The following is a 20,543-nucleotide window of genomic DNA, read 5'->3' on the forward strand; positions in this document are numbered from 1 at the left end:
TTTACTGTTGAATTGCTTTTATTTCAAACAGCATTCACACAATACACTGTATTCTTGAGGCACATTCACATCAAGTGCTAAATAACTTCATGCATGGTCAAATGAAGGCTACAGCTTGGTTGAATCAAATGCAAATGCTGATTGTAAATGAAAATATTGCTTCATTATTTGGCACAGTAGGAAATATTGTCTATTGTATGACCACAGGTGTGTTATTTTTGGATTGATTTTCAAAGTGAAGTGAGGAATGCAATCAGAACATGACCAAAAATGTAGCCTATGTTCTGCTTGATTATAACACAAATCACAACAGTGCACAAGGCTGATGATGCTTCTAGATTTAGCAGTATTTCACGTGATAATTCACATTCAAAGTACAACAAAATAGCACTATTGCACAATGTTGTAGAGAATATCTCGGACAGATAAAAAGCCACCTTGACATTCTGACTTTTGCAAGACCCATGTCACATTATCTTCATTTTAATCATAAAAACGTTTAGCAAAATTACCATTCAGGCTTCAAGCTGCAAAGTGGCTCTTAATGGTTTTAACCAGGAACACCATCAGTGCTAACGAGAAGTTTGCAGGTATTTTAATGACTAAAGCTAAAATGAGTGTGACAAGTGTCGGGTGACGAACAACTATAAATCAGAATATCAAGGTGTTTCCTCTAAGACAAAATGAACTGTAAACCCATTTAAAGGGGTTAGTATACTTTACATCACAAGTTAAATTCCCAGAGGTGTTTTGATAATTGTCCAGCAGTGATATTGATGTTAAATATAGTGTTGTATAGATTAACTTGGAGACTGATGTAAAGTTGTAATACTATGATAAACACGATTTGCACCCAGAATTAAGAGGAAAAAAAGGCAATGAGTAGAATGTCCTAGTACACTATTTACACTGTTAAATATGCTTATGCAATGTGTATGACATTAATAATGTTTAAAATATAACAATGTAATATGATATTTATATGCTGATTACATCTGATTTGGCCACCCTGTAACAACTGCTACAAATTACAATTATTTCACCTGGATAAGAGTACCTGGATTTTTTTTTTTTTTGTTCAAAAGCACAATAAATACTGAACATACCAAAACCTCTATTATTTGTCAATCTCACTGTTAACAAATTACACAAGCAAATCCAATAGAGCTAACTCAACTCGGCTCCGAAACCGCTACGAAATCAATCAAGTAGGCGCAATCAATGACTGGTTTGAAAAGACAAATGAGTGTTTTCCTGAAAGAGAGGCGATTCCACCCCTCCGTCCAGTCGGTCATTCTCTAGACAGCTATAACAGGCTACAACCAGAGTAGGCACCATGCAGAGAGGGGGTTACTCCTGCCTAGGCTGGGCTCATTTTGTTAATTGAGATTAGTAAAAGTCCAAACCGAAAGATTTTGGGAGGGGGGAAAAAAAGTATCCACATATTCTTGTCTCCTCTGCTGTTGTTCTTGTTGAGAATCGTGATTCAGCCCGATTCTCAAGCCAAGGGGACACGGTTAATACGTAGGGTGCACACCATTGGAAAACTCATCAGCTTTCAGTGTGTAATTTGGGATATGCACTGCTCCATCCTAAATGTCACCCTCACCCATAATGCAACCGAGCGAGAATGAAGCCAAATGCTAAAGACAGGATTTAAGCGTATAATTGATCCACGGGTCAATAAAAACATCATGTTCAGAGTCAAACACTGGCTTTTTAGATCCCCCCCCCCTCCCCCATGAAGATAAGGTGTTTACTCCAATATGTTACCCACCCGCAGATTGACACACACCCCCCACATAGTACCCTCATGTGGGCCAAAAACTCTTATCTCCCTAAAACAGTTTAACAGACTAGAGCATGGCACCAAATAAGGGTAGAGGTGAAGGGAACGTGACTAAGCGAATGTTTTACTTGAAACATGTCGGGTTTGTACGAGAGGGAGAGAGAGCTAGATCCTGCGTAGAGGGTGCCACATGGACACGGGCTTCCTCAGAGTGGCCAGCATCTGGTTCCAGTGGGTGATCCCCATCCCGCTGGCCTCAGGGCCGATGATCACATGACCCAGGTTCTCACCCCGGCCGTCGTCTGTGGACTCTGCCACTGTCACCCTCAGGGAGAGTTCCTGAAAACAACATATCATGGTTACACAACCTGCTGTGTAAGCATGACTCAGCGTCTTCTTAACAGCATGCTCATCCAGATCTTAATGGAATCAGTTTAATGGACATGTGTAATAGCAGGTTTTTTTTTTATATAGTTTTTGGCATTTTAACATCACCTTTTATGCTGAATTAATTTTATTACTGTCTGGCTCATTTTGTAACTAGCCAGAGGTGTAAGAGCAATTACATCTTTGGGATTAAATGCATGGACTGATACATGCATTTAACAAGCACATTTTATATTACAGGAAGATGTTAATGATGATATCGTAGTTATATTTATATTAGTATTTATGGATAAACATATGAAATATTTGAACAACTACCGGATGGATTGACATGCAATTCTGTACAGACATTCGTCGACCTCAGATGGCGAACCCTGAAGACTTTGGTGATCCCCTGACTTTTCTTGTAGACTCACCATGAGGTCTACATTTGTGGTTTCAAGTGAAATGCCTCAACAACTATTGAAGGTATCGCCATGACATTTAGTACACATTTAAGAACCATTTAGATAGTAATAACTTAGCTGCATGTACATACCTGCACACCTGTTTTTTTTGTAACTGTTTCAGTTACTATTCAGTTACTATTGGCAATGCTGGTTTATTATTCTGTTTTTATTATCACATTTTATCTTATCTTATTCTTTGACCTAAATTCCCCATGTGGATTAATAAAGTGTCATCTCATCATTTTGTCGTTCAGGACTTCGTTGCCACAGTCCAAAGTGTCACCTGCAGGACGATGGACGGCACGGAGAAGATCATGGCTTCATTGAAGATGGGATTCGTGTCGTCCCTTTTGGTGGAAGTCTTCTTCTTGCTGATCTTCCTGCCGTCTTGCAGGAGATACACTTTGACAAATGGATCTGATGACGACAGTGAGCAAATAAGATTACGACCGAGTTTAAATCTTCTAAGACCCAAGCTACACGTGTGCAAACATAAACACCCCCACACAGACAGTTAGTGATGCATTTAATAAACTCCTCATTAAATAGTAATCAGGCACAGTCCTGCGCGCACAATTAGCTCTGTGGATGATAATGACAGTGTTTCACAGGGTGACCTTTATCGGCACAATGATAGTGTGGCACTTATTGCGATGTCATTTAAGTCCTATCTGCCTGTCTGGATATGACTAAACATATCTTCTGGGAGTTGACACTGAATCTGTTATTAGTGAGTCAGTAAGCATCGTGTTCGGTCACGGCATATGAGTGATTTTGAAAAATGTGTATAGATTCAAAAGCAGACAGGTTTATAGTTCAAGAGGAACAGTCACTCATGCAGCTCCAATTCACACACATTTATGAATACAACTCAAACAGCAGACAAACGAATGTTCCCGACCTGCAGTGTTCTTGCTGTTGGTCCACACCAGGTTCTTGCATTTGGCCACAACAACTGTGAGGCGCTCTGCTGTCGGCAAATAGCTGAGAGACAACAGGATCTCCCCAACTGCATCCACAGCCTGTGGAGTCATACCAGAGTGTGGCAGTCATTGAATACAACACGCTTTAAAGCACTTTCCACAAGCATCATCTCTTTAACAGTAAAGCAAATATCTTCTCACACAGCTGGAGATGTAGCTGTGTGAGCAGCCTGCTACTTGGTGTTGGCAGGAGTCGAGCCAAACAGAGCTTGTTCAACTACTGTGGGTCTGACTTAATTACATGCTTAGGTGGTACACAGCTTATACATCTTTAAATCAGCTGTGTTTGAATTAGAGCAATTACAAAATGGAAACTGTAAATGTGGAAATAAATGAGTTAAATTCAAATGTACAAATATGTTGTAATTCCATTTCAGTATTCATTTGCAATAAGTAAATAGAATCAACAAATGTAACGATTTAATGAGTTTTATTGTAAGTAATGGAAATTCAAATTTAATTAATTAATTCGTTATAGCTTTTCAAAACTGCTAAATTAATAAATTTATTTTAATTAAACATGGTCAAAGCCTGTAATCATTCCACTATCACATTACAGGCTCCACGGCCATGGATACTGTTGCTGGTATAAATAATGTAAGTAAGAGTAATTTGGTCTTGGTAAGGACTTTAAAGATCATGCTCATGTGTCTGTGGTCACTGTATCTCACGGTTGGATTATTTTCCCCTGTGAGAGTCACTAGTAGAGTGTTAGAGAGCATCAGCATTGTTGTTTTATCAGATACAAATAATAATCTGTAATCTCATTACATTTAGCAAGGAATCCACTCAACTCAGCTTTGATTCTTATTCATTGAATATGACATGTAGATTTGCTGACCGTCCAGCAGAGGTTCTCAGACAGCACTTAAATGTACCGCAGGAAATGTCATTCTGGAATTGTGCCTGAACCAAATTTTATTACAGCATTATTATTTCCACCAAGAGGATCATGCGATCGCTCGCATGTGTGTGTGTGTGTGTGTGTGGGTGCATCCGTGAGTGAGTGAAGGAGTGTGCACCTCTGAGTCTGGCCGCCATCTCCGCCCCCCAGTTGCTACTTTGCGCCAGAGTGGTTTGGACAGTGTGTTTGGCTAACCGCTAACAGCTAACAGAACTACCAGTACACACACTCCTGCGTACCTATCGGCCGCTGCTCTGAGGGTACCTGTTATTGTTTTGAACGGTGTGTTTGTCTAACCGCTTACAGTTAACAGATAACATAACTACCAATACACACACTGCTGTACCTTGACGCAACTCAGCTGCAGCTAATCGGGCATACTGCTTAGTTAAATTTAGTTTGTGGCAAGATTGCATGTAGCATATACAACAACTTTGAGCTGCTTGCCTGCATACATCACCGCTTGTTTTTTTGTTTGAATTTCACAAAACCTTACAGCCCATTAGTGTCTAGACTGGGGATTAGCCAATTGTGGGTTGTATTCATTCAATCACACACTACAGCAGTGGTGGTTGTAGATACACCTGGTGGAGATCTGCATACTGTGTGCACCTTTCTAGTTCTTTTCTGTATTGCATTGCTTCATTGTACCCGAGAACACATTACTGCATTATAACTGACCTTATTGACATCTTGAAGGTAGAGCCAGGCGTTGAATGGTCGGATGGTCAGGTCCAGGTCTGACAGCTTGAGATCTGCGACCCCAGCGCTGATGTTTCTCTCGTCGGCATCGATACCAAAAGCTGCACAACGTAGGCTGTACTCCTCCAAAAAGGACGAGTCCATGGGGACGGAGAAGTGCTGGTCAAAAATCACGGTGAATGCATTCGTCTGGATCTGTGAGAGGCATAAGAAGTTGAAATGTAGGGATTCATCTATATTTTTATTTCTAACATTCATCTCTTAGATAATATATCTTAAGGGTTGATTGCTACTGATGACTTTGGCAAAATAAACACAGAGGTAATAAAAACTCCTGCACAAAAGCTGTTTGCAAAGATTGTCAGATAAATCACAAGAATCAGGCTGACTTTACAAGAAAACATGTGGTGTTAGGCTTTCCTTTCACTCTGCTGCAAATAGAGATTTGCACTACAGTATCATACTGTACAAAAAAATGTATATAACACGTGCAAACCAATCTGCACGACATAAAAACAACATTTTTTATTTTTTTGTCATCGTCCAGCCTCAAAACCAAGTAGATTCTGATCACAAGTCACTCTTCAATTTATTTTATTGGCAGCCAAAGCAGCTTTTACAATGAAAAGCAGATTCTGAAGGCAGTTTGGCCCGGCCAGCAGAGCACCCCATGACTACTTTAGATTGAAGTGATAGACTGCAGCTGCCACAGTGACCACATGCTGATCTCAGGCCCTCATATAGTAAAGAACGCGCTGAAACAAGGGTTTACCAGGCGGTTGGAAGTTACCAGGCAACTAGCGAATGTGCAGAGTAGAGTGGATCTTATAGTAGCTCTTTTTCACACCAGTGTTTTTTCTTGAAGTGTTAAATATATCTGCTAAATACAATACTTTAATGCAAATACAGTCAAACAGAATAAAACATAAGAGACAAGTCCCTTTACAATAAAAGAATTGTGAATTAAGAGCGCAGGGTATGCGGATCAGCCTGTGAGGCCGTCCTTGGATTACGCCTCATATCAAACACATGAAGAGCATGAAGAGCATTATAATCTTACATCTAATACCAACATCTGCTGTGCAATAAAGAAACAAAGCAGGCATTGTCTCTCTGCCAGCCCAGCACACAGACCTGCACTCCATGCACAATATGAGTCCATCTGCACTGTCAGGCTTATTGCTTAGGGGGGGATAACAATGGCGATGAGTGTGGTGAAAATTACGCAATAAAAGTGTGTGTGTGTGTGTGTGTGTGTGTGTGTGTGTGTGTGTGTGTGTGTGTGTGTGTGTGTGTGCGTGTGTGCGTGTGTGCAATACAGAAGACAAAGAAAGGGAGAATGAGAGAAGAGTGGCATGCACATTATTACAGGCAAAACAAAAGCAAGAAAAGGCAAATAATTGGAGAGAAAAAGAGATGAGGGGGCAAAATTTGATGAAAGAGGGAGTGATAGACGGGTGATGGGCGAAAACAAAAACAGTGACAACAAAGAGGAGAAAACGAGTGAGAGAAAGCACAGGAAAACAGAGAGGGAGGAGGAGGAGAGAGAAGAGAGAGAGAAGCGAGAGAGAGAAGCTGGCTTGACCATTAGGGTGAGAGAAGCAGATGTCAGCATTTCTTTGGTCTTCACCACTCTTCGACATTAAAGAGGGAGCCGCTGCTGCTTCCATTACTATAACACTCAGCCTGAACGCATTAATACAACACAACAACATGCTCAAGTAAGGGGACACCCCTGGTGAGACACCGTCCCCGTCAGCCTGCACAAACTAGACCACGTTCACACGAGGCGAGATGACGGTGACTCACAGCCAGGCAGGAATTAATGGATTGTCTGGCAGCGTCTCTCTAAGAGCAGAAGGTGCAGCAGATGGAGGAGTGCCCCCCCCCCCCCCCCCCCCCATTCTCTTCCTGTCTGAACTGTCCCTTCACCTTAGATTCAAGCTTTTCATGAAGTTGTTTTTAGTGGAGAATATGGGTGTTAAGAATATAACTACTCATTGTTATATTCAAAATTATGAGACAAAAGACAGAAGCACAGAATTAAAAAAAATATATATAATGTAGTGTGTTTAAAGGAAAGATTCAAATGAAGATTAAGAAGTAGTTAGAGTCAGATACCGTTATACCGTCACAATTATCAATCTTTTTTTATTTTGTATAAATAAATCACAATATATTAAAGTTCATATTGTGATATAAATAATGACCACGTACATTTTTGGGGGATTTTAATTGAGGAACAGCTTATGTAAAATGTTTTTGACTTATCCACAAAAACAAATCCCCCAAAAATGTATGTACCTCATCACATTGTGTTGCTCATTGATTCGCTGTCCCTGAAGGTCTTTTACACCCAGTATAGTATGGTTTTATACTGTCTCATGGTATTTTCTATATTTTCACATCATCCAACCCTGTCATCTAACTTTCACACACATTTATTATATCGTGACTTGAAGCATCAACATTTTAAACTGAGTGAACTGGAAAGGAATCACTACTCATAGTTAGGGCCGTTACAAATCCTATCATCGTAAAAACGGCATAATACATATCATCATATTCATAACCTAGAATGCAGGTAAACACAGGTTAAATTAGAGCCTGAGTGAGCTGAAAGTGAATCACATCTACTCCTGATGAAGGTAAAGGATGTGGAAACAACCTTCCTGACTGGATCCAGCTCCCAGAGGGCCTCGCCCCTCAAGTAAATGAAACGGGCTCTTCCGTCAGACAGGAAAGGATTGGCTTGTTGAGCTGCAGGATCAAGCCTCTCAGCTGTCTCTGTTTAAAATTCAGCCAGGGTTCAACTCTTCAACACGGTTCAAGTGAGCAAAAGCTTCCTCCTGAGCGAGACAGCCTTCGGACTCACTCGTCTCCCTGAGCGTCAGGAACCACTTTTATCTTCAGTCCTTTGAACAAGTTCAGTCGTCACGGCTTAACAGCTAATTAACCATCTGATAAGCTTTTTAATTTTTAATTTTTCCTTTTCAGTCCTGAATTTCTGCCCCATTAGTAGTCTAATGGTCATTTTTTTAGCCATTATAGTGGCGTGGCTTTGTCTGTCCATCGCTTTGGTCCAGACTGAAATGTCTCAATTACTATTAAATGTATTGTCACGATTGCATTTGGAACAGATATCTACAACAATACATTGTGAGTATCCTTGAGATATAACAAATGTGTTGAATGTATTTTTGAAACCTGTTATTTTATTACAGCAATGCTTTGTTTCTTGATTACTACCATGCTGTAGATTAGTAGAATATAACACCATTGTGCAATGCGTAACCTGCATAAGCATGCACATGTGTACTCAGGAAACCACTCTTAAAACTCTGCAGGGTACCTTTAAGTGATTCATTCCTTAAACTCTATCCTACTATTCAGAGAGCAACAACTTTGTCTGCCAGGTGATGATCTCATGGCATGATCAGACCATAAGATGTGGTTGGAAGTTCCAGTTTAAGCTGGTAAGTTACAGTCTTTTGTAGGACTACTATTTCCAAAGTCTTTCACACTCAAGGCCAAGTAGCTCCTCATACCGAGGAGAACCACACCGTATCACTTCAGTGGTGTTTCCACTTTTTTTCATTTGAAGGCAAACACAGTTGTACAAGCACAAAAAGACAACAGCTTCCTTACCCTTGTGACTCCCACACTGATCTCCTCTGGCCCCAGGGAGACTCTGATGAAGCAGCGGGGGAAGTCTCCCTCCTCCCTCTCCAGCAGGTCTTTGCCCTGGTGCAGAGTGATGTGGAGCAGTCCCGGCCCCTGGCCCGGATGCCTGGCCGGCTCAAACTCGAGCGTCACCTCCAGCTGGCCAACCGTGTAGTCGTGGCCGAAGTTGTTTGCGATGGAGGAGATGGAGCTGAGCGAGTCGGTGGAGATGGATCGGTTGATCTGGGCCACGCCGGTCGGGTCCAGCTCCCTGCTCATCAGCTCCAGGTGGCCCAGATCTCTGAAACAGTCCGGGGTGTCGCCGAGGGCCAGGCTGGGTTTGCGGCTGGAGGTGATGGAGGTCCGCCGGTGGTTGTTGGCAGCCACTCGCTTCAGGGAGGAGTTAAGTAAGGACATTTTCAGGGTACTGACATGGAAAACTAACCGTGAACTGTTTGCAACTACAGGAAAAACTATTCACACACCCGGTAGTTTGAGAGAATCATCAGCATTCACTTGAAGTTATGTCACTCCTTTTAGCTCTGTTTTTGGTCTCTACCAACTATTGAGGGAAATGCGCTTAAGCAGCTAAATGCTCCACTTGCAGCTTGTTGCTACCAGTGTTTTCCTGCCGTTTGTTTCTGAGGTGCTAGTGTACATTTAGGTTTTAGGTGCATCACTACAAACAACACCTTTCACATAGTTTCCACATGAGTTGCTTTCACTAAACTCCTTTCAATTCAAATTTTTCCTAGTTTTGCATTTTCCTGTCATGAACTCCACCAAAGAGGTTATATTTTGGGGTTTGGTTTGTCTGGTTTTCAGCAGGATTACAGAAAAATTACTGTCCCGAATTTCATGAAAATTGGTGGATGGGTGGTTAAAGCATATTTTCCTAAATGATAGATATGGGGACCACAATTTCAAAAACAAGACCCAAATTGTAACAAACCAGAATTATCTTCTGACGTAGAGAGAGTCAACCGTGTGTCATTGTGGCCCAAGACTCTGAAGGTGCAACTAAGAGCAGTGCATTTCAAAGACCAAAAGAGCTTCAGCCACAGGAAACCTTTCTTTGAAATCAGCTGCTGCCGTCTTCAATTGGAGAGAAAATCCTCAGACGTCTCGACCCTCCGTCCCACATGATTGCTCACCACTTGCTCCAAGCTGCTTGATTTAACCACTAACTTCAACCTCACTAAACCTCTCATCTCCCTGCTTTTTAGAGATATATATATTTTTACGCACAACACTGATATTTCAGAATTCTGAGAAGCAATGTTAAGGTACCTTTTGTCTGGCTTCTGAGAAGGAGGTTCCATATTTTTCTTGCAGATATCGATAGTCAAAGTTGGGGAAGGGGGACGGGGCGGGGAACGTTCCAGATTTCCACAACTTCCAGATGTTGAGCCCGGCCACGGCCAGTAGCACCAAGAAGCCCACCAGGTAGATTCCCACCTCCCAGCCGGGTGGGTTACGCACCACTGAAACAGGCACACAAAACAAGTGCTTCAAGCTATCCTTACTTCCCTTTCATCAAAGGTAGCATGATGTTTGGCCTCATAACCGTCTATATTTTAAATGTGATGGACGAGTTTGATCACTGGTGGAAGTGCACAGTTTGGGAGAAACCCAGGACAGAGAGTTTAGAGTTTTTTTAATTTTATTTTAAGATCAGTGAGAGTCTTAACGAGCTCACAATCACTGAGCACAATCAGTCTGTTCCAGGCCTTGTCATTTAGCACTGAGCATTGAGATGGCTTTGGGAGCATTCAGGATGTATAAAGTTTTATGTGAATCAAATAATAGTTTGGGACAAAATTGAAATGCCGCTCTTTAAAAATCAAAGCATCTCATGTTGCATTTTAGAGATGGATTATGAGCCTGTGCCGAGCTGGCTTTCTCAAGATGAATTGCCTCTGTGGGGGACTTTGACAGCTTTATCCCTACTGGTTTTTTTTTACACAAGAGATAAGCCAATTACAGGGCAAGTCAAAATGTCTTGTAACATCGATGGCCTTCAAGACGAGGCCGGAGGAGTTGTAAAGATTGTGCACGGAGGTGACAGTAGCTGTCAAATGGCCTGCAAGCAGAAACACAAATGCAAGGAAATACAAATACTCTCATACTACACACTCAAATACAATTACAACAGTGTGGATACAATCACATCCATTAACCCAAACAAGGACACGCATGCAGAAAAAAACAGAAAAGGAATACTGTCCACTCACCACTCAGATGGTAGCCTGATATATCCTCAGTTTGAGCGGAGGACATGGTGCTGCAGCCAGCCTGGAGGAAACAAACAGAGTAAAGTCTGACAACCAGAGCTGTTGCCGGTCTTAGAATGAACTACAGAATAGAATTAATTAAAAATGTAATTCTGGTTCATCATCCAGAATAATATTTGGGTTGATTTTCATCTATAATGTATTAAACACTCAGCAGAGGGAATTAATTATGTTTTTCAGAGTATAATTTAATAACCTTTTCATACTTAATACAAGTAATAACACTTTTGAAAACTTATCATCCTTATAAAGCCTTTGGCTTCAACATTAATCAGAGTAAACATTGCTGAATTGACCGGCTTTGGGCCACAGGGCAAAATGTACCTGACATCCACTGCTGCTTCAGATGCATTCACAATGAGACGCATGCGTAACAGGGGATGTCAGGGCTCTGGGTGGATTTTTACATTTTGGCCCGGGTCCCCCTGAGCAGGAGTGGCCAACAAAGAGCCAACGGTCTGCAGGTTGTCTTACCAACTAAAGACTTCACCCACTGATAAGTAGAGGGGAAACAAACCTGCTGAGGTGATTGGTTCAAAGCAAATCCTGCAGACTTTTTGGCTCGAAATGGCACATAGTTTGTTGATACTACATCATTACAGAAATGAGTGTTTTCTGGCTACGGTTTGATTAGGTTTATGCAATTAAAGCTACTTTCGGTTAAGGTCAAGTTATTTGTAAGACCATAGAGGATGTGTTAAAGGAAAACAGAGGTTGTTTTAAGTCTATGAACAAATGACTGATGCTGTTGTTTGAGAGCATATTCTACACAAACAATACAATGAATCGGTAAAATCTCAAACTATGTTGTGTTCCAGTCACTGCACTTTGTCAGAAATGTGTTGTTGTTTTTTTTCCTACTTAAGCAATTCCACTGAAAATGCAAGGACCATGACAGACGGAGCTGTGAATTTTGGGGCCCATCATAGTAGGGGCCCTCGGGAAATTCAACAATTAAACACCTGACTACTGACTTGCTTTTTATATCAACAGAGATGAAATGTATTGTACACAGGAAAGACATACTATTAGTTTTATAATTATACTGCTTTGACAAACAGTAAACGTCATCAGTTTCCCAACCCTGCTTACAGTACAAGGCTTCTGGGAGAACTCTGTGATTGTACATTCACCAGAGGAGCATAATAGTTCTTTGATTTTTAAGTTAGTTTAGTCAAATCAGTTCAGTTTTCAGCAGCAGATCCTTTTTCTGCATGAGACGAAAGAGAACAATATTTTCCTGCGCCCCACTCTCACTCTGCAAACAGCAAAATAATAAAAATAAAAAACGGTGGGCGATGGTGTGTGAGTCATTTCTCCACCCAACCTCCCCTCCTTCCTCCTGCTCCCCCGCTTGTTGGAATCTCCCCATATCTTGGTGACTCGGGGGAAATGGGAGCATTACACTAATGATATAGAAAAGGGATGGAGGTTGGGGGGTGGTGGGGGGGGCGACTCAATTCTGCTGAGCAGTTTGCAGGCAACGGCCATGCAGGCCAATTAAAGTGGCTGACGCAGTGCAGGGCCCACTGACGCTGACGGATGCTGATGTTCCATTAGCAAAGCGTGGGGGATCTCTTAGCAGAGTGTGAGCACCCCCCCCCCCCCCCCAAACCCGGCATTGCTCAGATCAGCTTGGCTCGGCCCGGCTTAAGGTAACGTATGAGTGTTGGTCCAGGGGCAGCTCAAGAGAAGGAAGAAGAGGAGGAAGGATCAAGGATGGGAGGGGAAAGAACAAGAGAGAGAGAAAGCAAGACAATGTTTCAGACAGATTTAGTAAATAACAATGAGGCAGCGTGGGCGCTCCGGCGCCTCAGTGGGCTCGAGGTGGCAGAATACAAACAATGAAGTCAAACTTGCCTGAAATAGAAATACGTTTGAAAACAGTGCCAGTGGATTTGAGGAATTGGACGTCTTTTGATCATTTGTCTAAAAAGGTGCAATTATTCCCAATATAGTCGTCTGAGATAACCCCTCAGCCCTGTCAGATGAACTCAAGTATCACTGCATCGACATCAGTCGTTATGTTCCATGTTATGTTTCTTGAAATCGATTTTGAAATTGATGACTTACAGTTCACAAAAGCAGGTACTGTTAAGAGTTTCCAGCTTTCAGGTGGATCTCCAGCACGCTGCCTTCGGCAGAGAAGAACATAATTTAGCTCGTGACCTTTGCTGCTCGTTATCTCTATTTATCCGAGTTAGTGATTTAGTGTAAAAAAAAAAGGCCTGCTGTTCTTGAAGATGTCCTCTCCATGGCGCAGCTAGAAAATCTGTTGCTCTTCCTGCATCCAGTGACGTGACAGTGACGTCGTTGGAGGCAAGAAAGAACTACTCAAAAACATCCTTTGTTCTCTTCACTTGTGTTACATTTTGTGAGTTTGTTTATTTATCAGACGTCTTTCCAGGTCACTATAGCATGCACTAGGGTATCTATTTCTTCAGTGGACGACATTTACCATCAGCTTTGATTGGACATTCATAATCAGAGAAGGAAAACAGTAATGGACCTGTAATGTTCACATCTTTTTTAATTGCAATGATTCAGCTGAAACCAGAAGAACTGGAGCAAGAAGTACACTGGCCTCAACCTAACCCATTGTGTCTTATTTCCACGACATCATCAGACATGTCATATTTTCCCTTTTAGATTTGAGACTTTCCATTCGGCTGACAGCTCATTAACACACAGCAGTGAAGGGAAAGGTGGACATTTGCATAAATGCTTTCCCACTGACGAGTCATCTTCATGCCCACTTGATCTAGACTCTCACGCTTCTTTAGATTTATCTCACCGTTGCTGCAGGGATTCTGTCTCTAACATCGCTCATAAAGCCTGAAACGGCCGTCTTCCTCCAGCACACACAGAAAGACGTTGTGTGGGGGGGACGTTTTAATTACCGAGATATGCATGAAATGAATATCTGTTCACAATGTCAGCGTGCGAAACAGGCTGTGATGAGCCTTAAGTGGCATGTGAGTAATGCAATGGAAGGGAGCCTGTGATATTTTCCAGATCAGTAATGAGGCTGTCAAGAAAAAACAACAAAAAGGAAAAGTCAGAGTTAATAATCATGCATCATGTGTTTCAATGTGGAAAATGAAATAACCTCAGTCTCTCTGAATGTTGTCATTCTAACAGCTAGTGGTTTAAACGTAAAAATTCCGTCTTGAACCTAGAAACAGTCCTCTGACAACCTGTGGAGTTTTTAACAATGGACCTGTCTTTTATACACTTTCCTGGCAATAGTTTTGACCGAAAGGTTGTAAAGGATGGAAGCATGGAAGCACCTTTTCTGAGCATTTAGAGAGTTCAACCAGCTCTTATCATGGCTGCCACTGACAGCAGATACTTCCAGGTCATTTCACTCAGTTAGGAACCGTCCTCAACAAAAAACACTATCGACCGCAGCCTGAACCTCACATTGCTTCCAATGATTAAGCCAGCGCCTTGTATGGCGAGTGTGCATGTGAGTGGGTGGATGAAAGGCAAATTGTGAACCCTCTTTCCATTTTCCTTTTGTCCAGTAATCCCATCGTAGTTCTAAGAGTCAGTATGTACAGTATGTGCACAGTGTCTTTGTTTCTTTGGTTTCTCTGTGGTCTGGAGCAGGGTCCCCAAAAATCGCTGTGACTAGGGAGGACACAGACACTACAGTCAGCCTCCTCTGTGTCTCCAGCTGGACACAAACAGCAAACCCAACGCACCTGCTCACAAAGCAGCAGATTCTGCACTCTGGCTATAATTATACCGTATCTGCCGCTGTTTGCTGCTAACAGTCGGGAAGAAAGAAAACAAGAAATTCCCTCCATTGGAGCTGCATGTTGAAACAGGTCAGATCAATAGGAACAAACACACTGCAAAGAAGGAGAGAAACCCCCCCCCCCCCACACACACACACACAGCGCAATAAAGAGAAGAAATAAAGAAGGAGAGGTTAGATAAAGAGAGAAGTGAGACAAGGATGAGATAATAGAGAGTGATGGGAAAAATAAGAGGAGATGAGCTTCTGTGTTGAAAAAGCAATGAGAACGAGAGAGCAGCTGGGGAAGAAGAAGAAGAAGAAGGAAGGGATCACGCGCCTGTCAGCTCGCTCTCCCAACAACTGATCAATCAACTTTGCTTTTAATCTCGCCCAATGACTCCTAATCAAATTAACTGCATCAGTGAAACGGCCAGATATAACACGACACAGCAATCTGTCTCTCTGTCCTACCTCCTCACAGATCTGCCTGTTTGTTTCCATGCCAGCTACACTTTGACTTTCTGGTTTAGACAGCTCATTTGGTGCAAGGCAAAAGTAGCTTTGCACCGGCTGGCGCCGGCTTTTAAATGTCAGCAGCGGCGCCAGCTGAGACAGGATGAACCTGCACGCTGCAGTTCAACCAGTCAGAGTTACTCAAACTTACTCAAACTTCTTATGGCAAGGCTCAGAGGTAGAGCGGGTCGTCCTTCAGTCAGAGGATGGGCGGTTCGATCCCCGGCTCCTCTAGTCCCTGCTGCCAGCTCTGTACTTAGAGGTAAATGCTCATGCCAGCATGCTAATATGCTCACAATGATAATAACTTTTGTCAGTTAGCACTGAACACAAAGTACAGGTGAGGCTGATGTGGATGTTATTCGTTTCGCCAAAGTTATTTAAATTCATCCGGGAGTGATTCATCCACTGGGGACCATGAATGTCCGTACAGAATGTCTGACTTTGCCATCACTAATACGATGTTTACTTGAGCTAAGGGTGATGTTTCAATCCAGGATGTCTCTGAAACATATGATTTGGTAAAATCAAATTCTGTGTACAGATCGGTTTTGGATCAACAAACAAAAGAACAGAATTGACCACCAAAATATCTTTGATTTTCATTTTACAATCAGTTCCAGTCGACCTTTTATCCATAACTATGAAACTGGCAGAGATACTTGACTGTGATGTTTGCAAATCAGTTTAACTGTAAATATAATCAACGGAAGAGGCGTCTTTGAGTGTACCAGCAAGCAGAGAAATATGTGCCCTCTGTCTACTTTGATTATTCAGTCAAGGGCTACTTAAACAACTCTCGCAACTGGAATTTGATCTGTCTCCAAACAAATCTGACGTTTAAATATTTTCTCTCCTTCTTTGCAAGAGACAGAGAAAAAACAGCTCTCTGACTTCACTCTGAACCGCATCAAACATCTGAACGTTGAAAAGGCTACAGAGGGGATACAACCACACAATCAAACCAGACACACCAGACAGAACGCGTGTTTGGCTGAATTAACCGCAGAATAATTACTTACAACTATTATTTTTGCCTTGTCTTATCCTGATGAATGTTATTTTGCAGAATCAGCAGGATCAGCGTTTCACACACGTGGAATGCGTCCCACTGCAACCACAGTCAGCAGGCTGATTAAGGAAGTTGCTGAGTGTTTTCCTTTCATTTCCACACCTGCATGGACTTCTTCCAAGCGACTGATTTTTCATTATTCCGATTTATTAGATTAACAACCTGACAATTAGGATCATACAGGACAGGGAGAGCACTTAGTGCCACAAAGACGTCTGTCAGACCTGATTTAATGTTTCAGAAAAAGGTTCATTCACTTTCAGTGATGTGAAGGTGGGTGGAAGCCTAAATTCTTCCAAAGTGGGGAAGAGCAGTGATTTGAAGCCAAGTCACAGCTTTATTGATTAACTATTAAGTAGCAGCAGTCCGATCCAAAGGTATTTGGGCAGTAACACAGGTTTTTATGCTTCCACTCTTCATCGGAGGCTAAATCTTACTTTGAAATACACAATTCACAGAGGGGACAGAAGGGATTTAATACCAGTGGACAACGTCGGCGCCCCAGCTGGCTGGTGTGGCCGTTGGAACTGAAGTGATATTTCAAACTGTTTTTAATGCCTGCCCACACAGATATCGCACCAATCAAATTACTGGAGAAGACAATGTCAGGTGGTAAAAACTCACGTCCCCAGGACAAAACTAATGGAGATGTATTATGGAAATAAAATCTTCTTTTTGGTTAAATGTTGCCCAAATAGGAACAAAAGCTAAAGAAACCGTTTTTTTGTAGATGTATTTTCATCCATACCAGAGGAGCCGCTAAAAACCTGCAATGTGATTGGAAACATTTGAATAAGTTGAAGGACATTTGGGGAAATTTGGGTGATTTTCTTAGAGTTAGATGAGAAGATCGATGCCATTCTCTACTGTCTGTACGGTAAGTATGTAGCTGGAGCTAGCAGCCTGTTAGCTTACTGTAGCTTAGCATAAAGAATGGAAACTCAAGAGTTTAAAAAAATATTCCTTCCAGCACTTCTCAAGCTCACTAATGATGCCACTATTGGCTGGAACTGCAACCAGATAAGAAATACTCATACTCATGTATGACACTCTGGACCTTGTGCGGATTTAACAAATGAGTTCAAACATGTAGGAGCCGTTTCCCTGTGCTTCCACTCTGTTTAGAATACAGATGCGAGAGTGACATAAACAACGCTGCTTAATGCCTGATAACTTCTACTCTAGGAGTCCCAGTGGCATAAATGTGATTCATCTTGTGATACTTTATTTTTACGATTCTCTCTCCAGCCCGCTGCGTTTTCGAGGCATCGCCGGGAGAAGTGAGCTGTATTTGGCAGCAGACTGCTCCGACCACACACGCATTCACCATAAAGTCAGGCAATCCATTTCATGATCCATTCTGGAAATATTGGTGCGGTGATACATTAAGGTGTAAGCCACCGCTCCATCTGAGGAAAGAACCATTTCGATAGCGGCAGAGGGCCTTTAGGTGTTACATTAGACTCACAGAGCAACACGTCTCATCTAAATGTCTTCATCGAAGTGCTCTCAGTTCTCTTAATGTAATAACACTTTTCTTTCAAGGAGTTCAGCGTGGACGCATGGATGAGGAAGGTGGTGTTAGGGCTGTGTGTGTGTGTGTGTGTGTGTGCGTGTGTGTGTGTGTGTGTATGTGTATGCAGAGGCAGGGGAAGCCCATGACCGGGAGCGAGAAAAAGAGTCGGTGTTAAACGAATGGCTGAGATGATTGCGAGTGCTGGTGGAGGAATTGAATTCTGAGCAGGTCGTATTTCAGCCCGGCCCGAGGAGGAGGCGAGAGTCCCAGTGACACACACACACACACACACGCACACACACACACACGGCTATTTTACCTCTACTGCCAAGCCACTTCACACAGACATCCAGCATCATTAGAAAGCTGCGGGGAACACGCTTGAAGAGTTGGCGAGTTACTCAAGTGTTGAGGTCATGTTAAAAATATATTTTTTTTATTTTTTTTCTTGAGGGGGGGAGTTTGAAATGTCAAAAGCGAAACCGGATGTTTTTTTTCAAGTGTATGTTCCTCTTTTGGATTCTGAAAGTGCTTCATCATCATTAAATCACAGCTTTCAGAGGCAGAAAGTCGACTCCCACACATCTCTTAACTGTTAATTAAAGTAAAAAGCTTTCCTGGTAATCAGTACACTTTACATTTTGAGATGGAGTACAGAAAGGAAGCCAAGAACATATATATATATATATATATATATACACAGTATAATCAGCACAGGTGGCGGGAAACAGGATGTCTACAAAGCCAAGAAAGAGTTAGAGGGACAATCAGTCAACTTTAGTTTCAGCAAACAGGATCACAACCAGCTCCAAAAGCCACAGACACACTCAATCTAAAACCTCTGCAAGCCTCACAGACCAACCAGCATACATTCTGTTATCTTCCGGTGCCATTATCTGCATCACTTTATAGGATTAACATGCGTCCAAAGCAACATTCAAACCCCATGTGGCAGCTTTATTCTCCCAGCGAGACACTGATTCCAAACATTGTGATCACTGTGACCAGTTAAAGCAAAGCAATGTCTGCTCATGACCCTTTGTTACAGGTTGCGAGCTGCAACCAATTGCACCAAATGCCAACAAAAAGCAAAAAAATAGAAATATGATGTTTTGGGTTGGGTTGGGAATCTGTGAGTGACACACAAGCAGCACACACTGTTTGACTTGACGGTATACAATCAGGACTTAGTACTTTCTGAGCAGTTCTTACAAAGCTCTTTGTTTCAGGATCAAATGAAACATTGAGGGGTTTTTTTGCAAAATACATCAATATTCAGCAAAAGTAGGTACTGGAAATATTATTGTTTTGATAATAGTATCAATTTTATTTATTGAACCCTTATCACAAATTTGACTCCACTCTGTGCAGCACATACACTCTCGCTCCTTAGACCCTGGATTGGAAGCATACGCGGTCTTAAATGTTTTCCCTAAACATTCAAGGCATAAAGATTAATAGCAGCCCTAAAAAGCTGAGTAAAGTCTATTACGCAAACAAAAGACTGCCTGAGCCTGACTATTCCACATCCCTAAAGCTGCACATCAAAGCTGCACTAAGTTTTTCAAGGCCACAGTTTTCAGTTGGAGTTCAGCAGAGTGGTGCTGAATGGACAGCTCCCGCTGCCCGGGGTGCCATTTGTCATCATTCCTTGAACCCCGACGCACAACCTGCTCCTGGTTCAGGTCGACTTGCGATGCGCATTAATATTTGGGTCGACTGAGAGAACCGTTTGGAGTCGCGGAAACGAGAAAAGCCTGCCACCCCATCCCGTCTGCTGAGATGCATTCACACCGCACAGCTAATGCCCCGCGCTGAAAATGAACCCCTTCACTGTCAACAAAGAAGCAGAGGCGACCAAAAAAAAAAACGCATACAAGTCCGAAGTCTCGCCATAATGCATGTTGCGTGTTGTGCACAGAGGAGTACGGGCGCACAGCGGCTTATGGCAAGTGGTCGATGGGTCGAGCATGCATTTCTTACCCGGAGTTTTCTTTTGGTGCAGTAGGGAGGAAGGAGCAGGAGGAGGAGGAGGAGGGGGGGGGGGGGGGGGGGGTAGACCAACTCCACCGCGCTCCCTTCTTCAGGCGCCTCTCTCCATCCAATGACACCGGTGCCGGTCCGGTCTGTGTGTCCCGGAGGTCTCGTGGACGGGAGGGAAAACGGCGTTCACAATCCCGTTTTCAACGCATATCCGGCCAGCTGGAGGAGGAAGATGAGCAAAAGGTGGATGATGAAGAAGAGGAGGAGGATTTATCTTCCACTCGGAGTAGACCGGCTGTTTGTGCTGCCGCTCGCTAGAGTCTGAAGAGCTGCTGCCAGAGGCATATTTCTGTACGAGCCGCAGCTCACCCCCCGACCGACCGACTGCAGAAAGAAAGAAAGTCCCCACCCCTGCAGCGCAACTTCCACCGCCGGGCCGCTCAATAACACGACCACCGCCTCCTCCTCCTCCAAGGCTCCACAGCAGCAGCAGCACCGAAGAAGACCTGCGGGCTGCACGCACGCGCGCACACACACACACAC

General features: G+C 42.8%; 1 protein-coding gene and 1 long non-coding RNA gene across 8 annotated transcripts in view; one reads left to right on the forward strand and one right to left on the reverse strand.

The window, feature by feature from the left end:
- Positions 1-20,079, reverse strand: syt12 (synaptotagmin XII). 2 transcript variants are annotated; one of them, XM_076089472.1, is made up of 8 exons: positions 20,001-20,079; positions 11,112-11,172; positions 10,168-10,361; positions 8,863-9,267; positions 5,194-5,409; positions 3,527-3,647; positions 2,909-3,042; positions 1-2,128 (listed from the first exon to the last, which is right to left on the reverse strand). In XM_076089472.1, exons 2-8 carry the CDS (start codon positions 11,155-11,157, stop codon positions 1,955-1,957), a joined length of 1,290 nt encoding a protein of 429 aa, XP_075945587.1. In that variant the 5' UTR covers positions 11,158-11,172; positions 20,001-20,079; the 3' UTR covers positions 1-1,954. The 2 variants fall into 2 exon arrangements, with proteins under 2 accessions (XP_075945587.1, XP_075945588.1); XM_076089473.1 differs by lacking the exon at positions 20,001-20,079 and adding an exon at positions 15,581-16,022.
- LOC142947711 (uncharacterized) overlaps positions 1,815-20,543 on the forward strand; it is a 26,401-nt gene continuing 7,672 nt past the window's right edge. Inside the window, exons 1-6 of one of the 6 annotated variants that reach the window (XR_012953405.1) lie at positions 1,818-2,164; positions 2,524-2,644; positions 2,880-3,054; positions 5,212-8,690; positions 8,819-9,284; positions 10,213-10,323. This is a non-coding gene — a long non-coding RNA (uncharacterized LOC142947711). Of the gene's footprint in view, positions 2,165-2,523; positions 2,645-2,879; positions 4,128-5,211; positions 8,691-8,818; positions 15,048-20,543 lie in introns of those variants that run through there. The other 5 variants (XR_012953403.1, XR_012953407.1, XR_012953404.1 and 2 more) reach the window with 5 other exon arrangements.

This window comes from Anarhichas minor, unplaced genomic scaffold (assembly GCF_050575085.1).
Source record: "Anarhichas minor isolate MPS153535 unplaced genomic scaffold, ASM5057508v1 ptg000011l, whole genome shotgun sequence".
Lineage (NCBI taxonomy): Eukaryota > Metazoa > Chordata > Actinopteri > Perciformes > Anarhichadidae > Anarhichas > Anarhichas minor.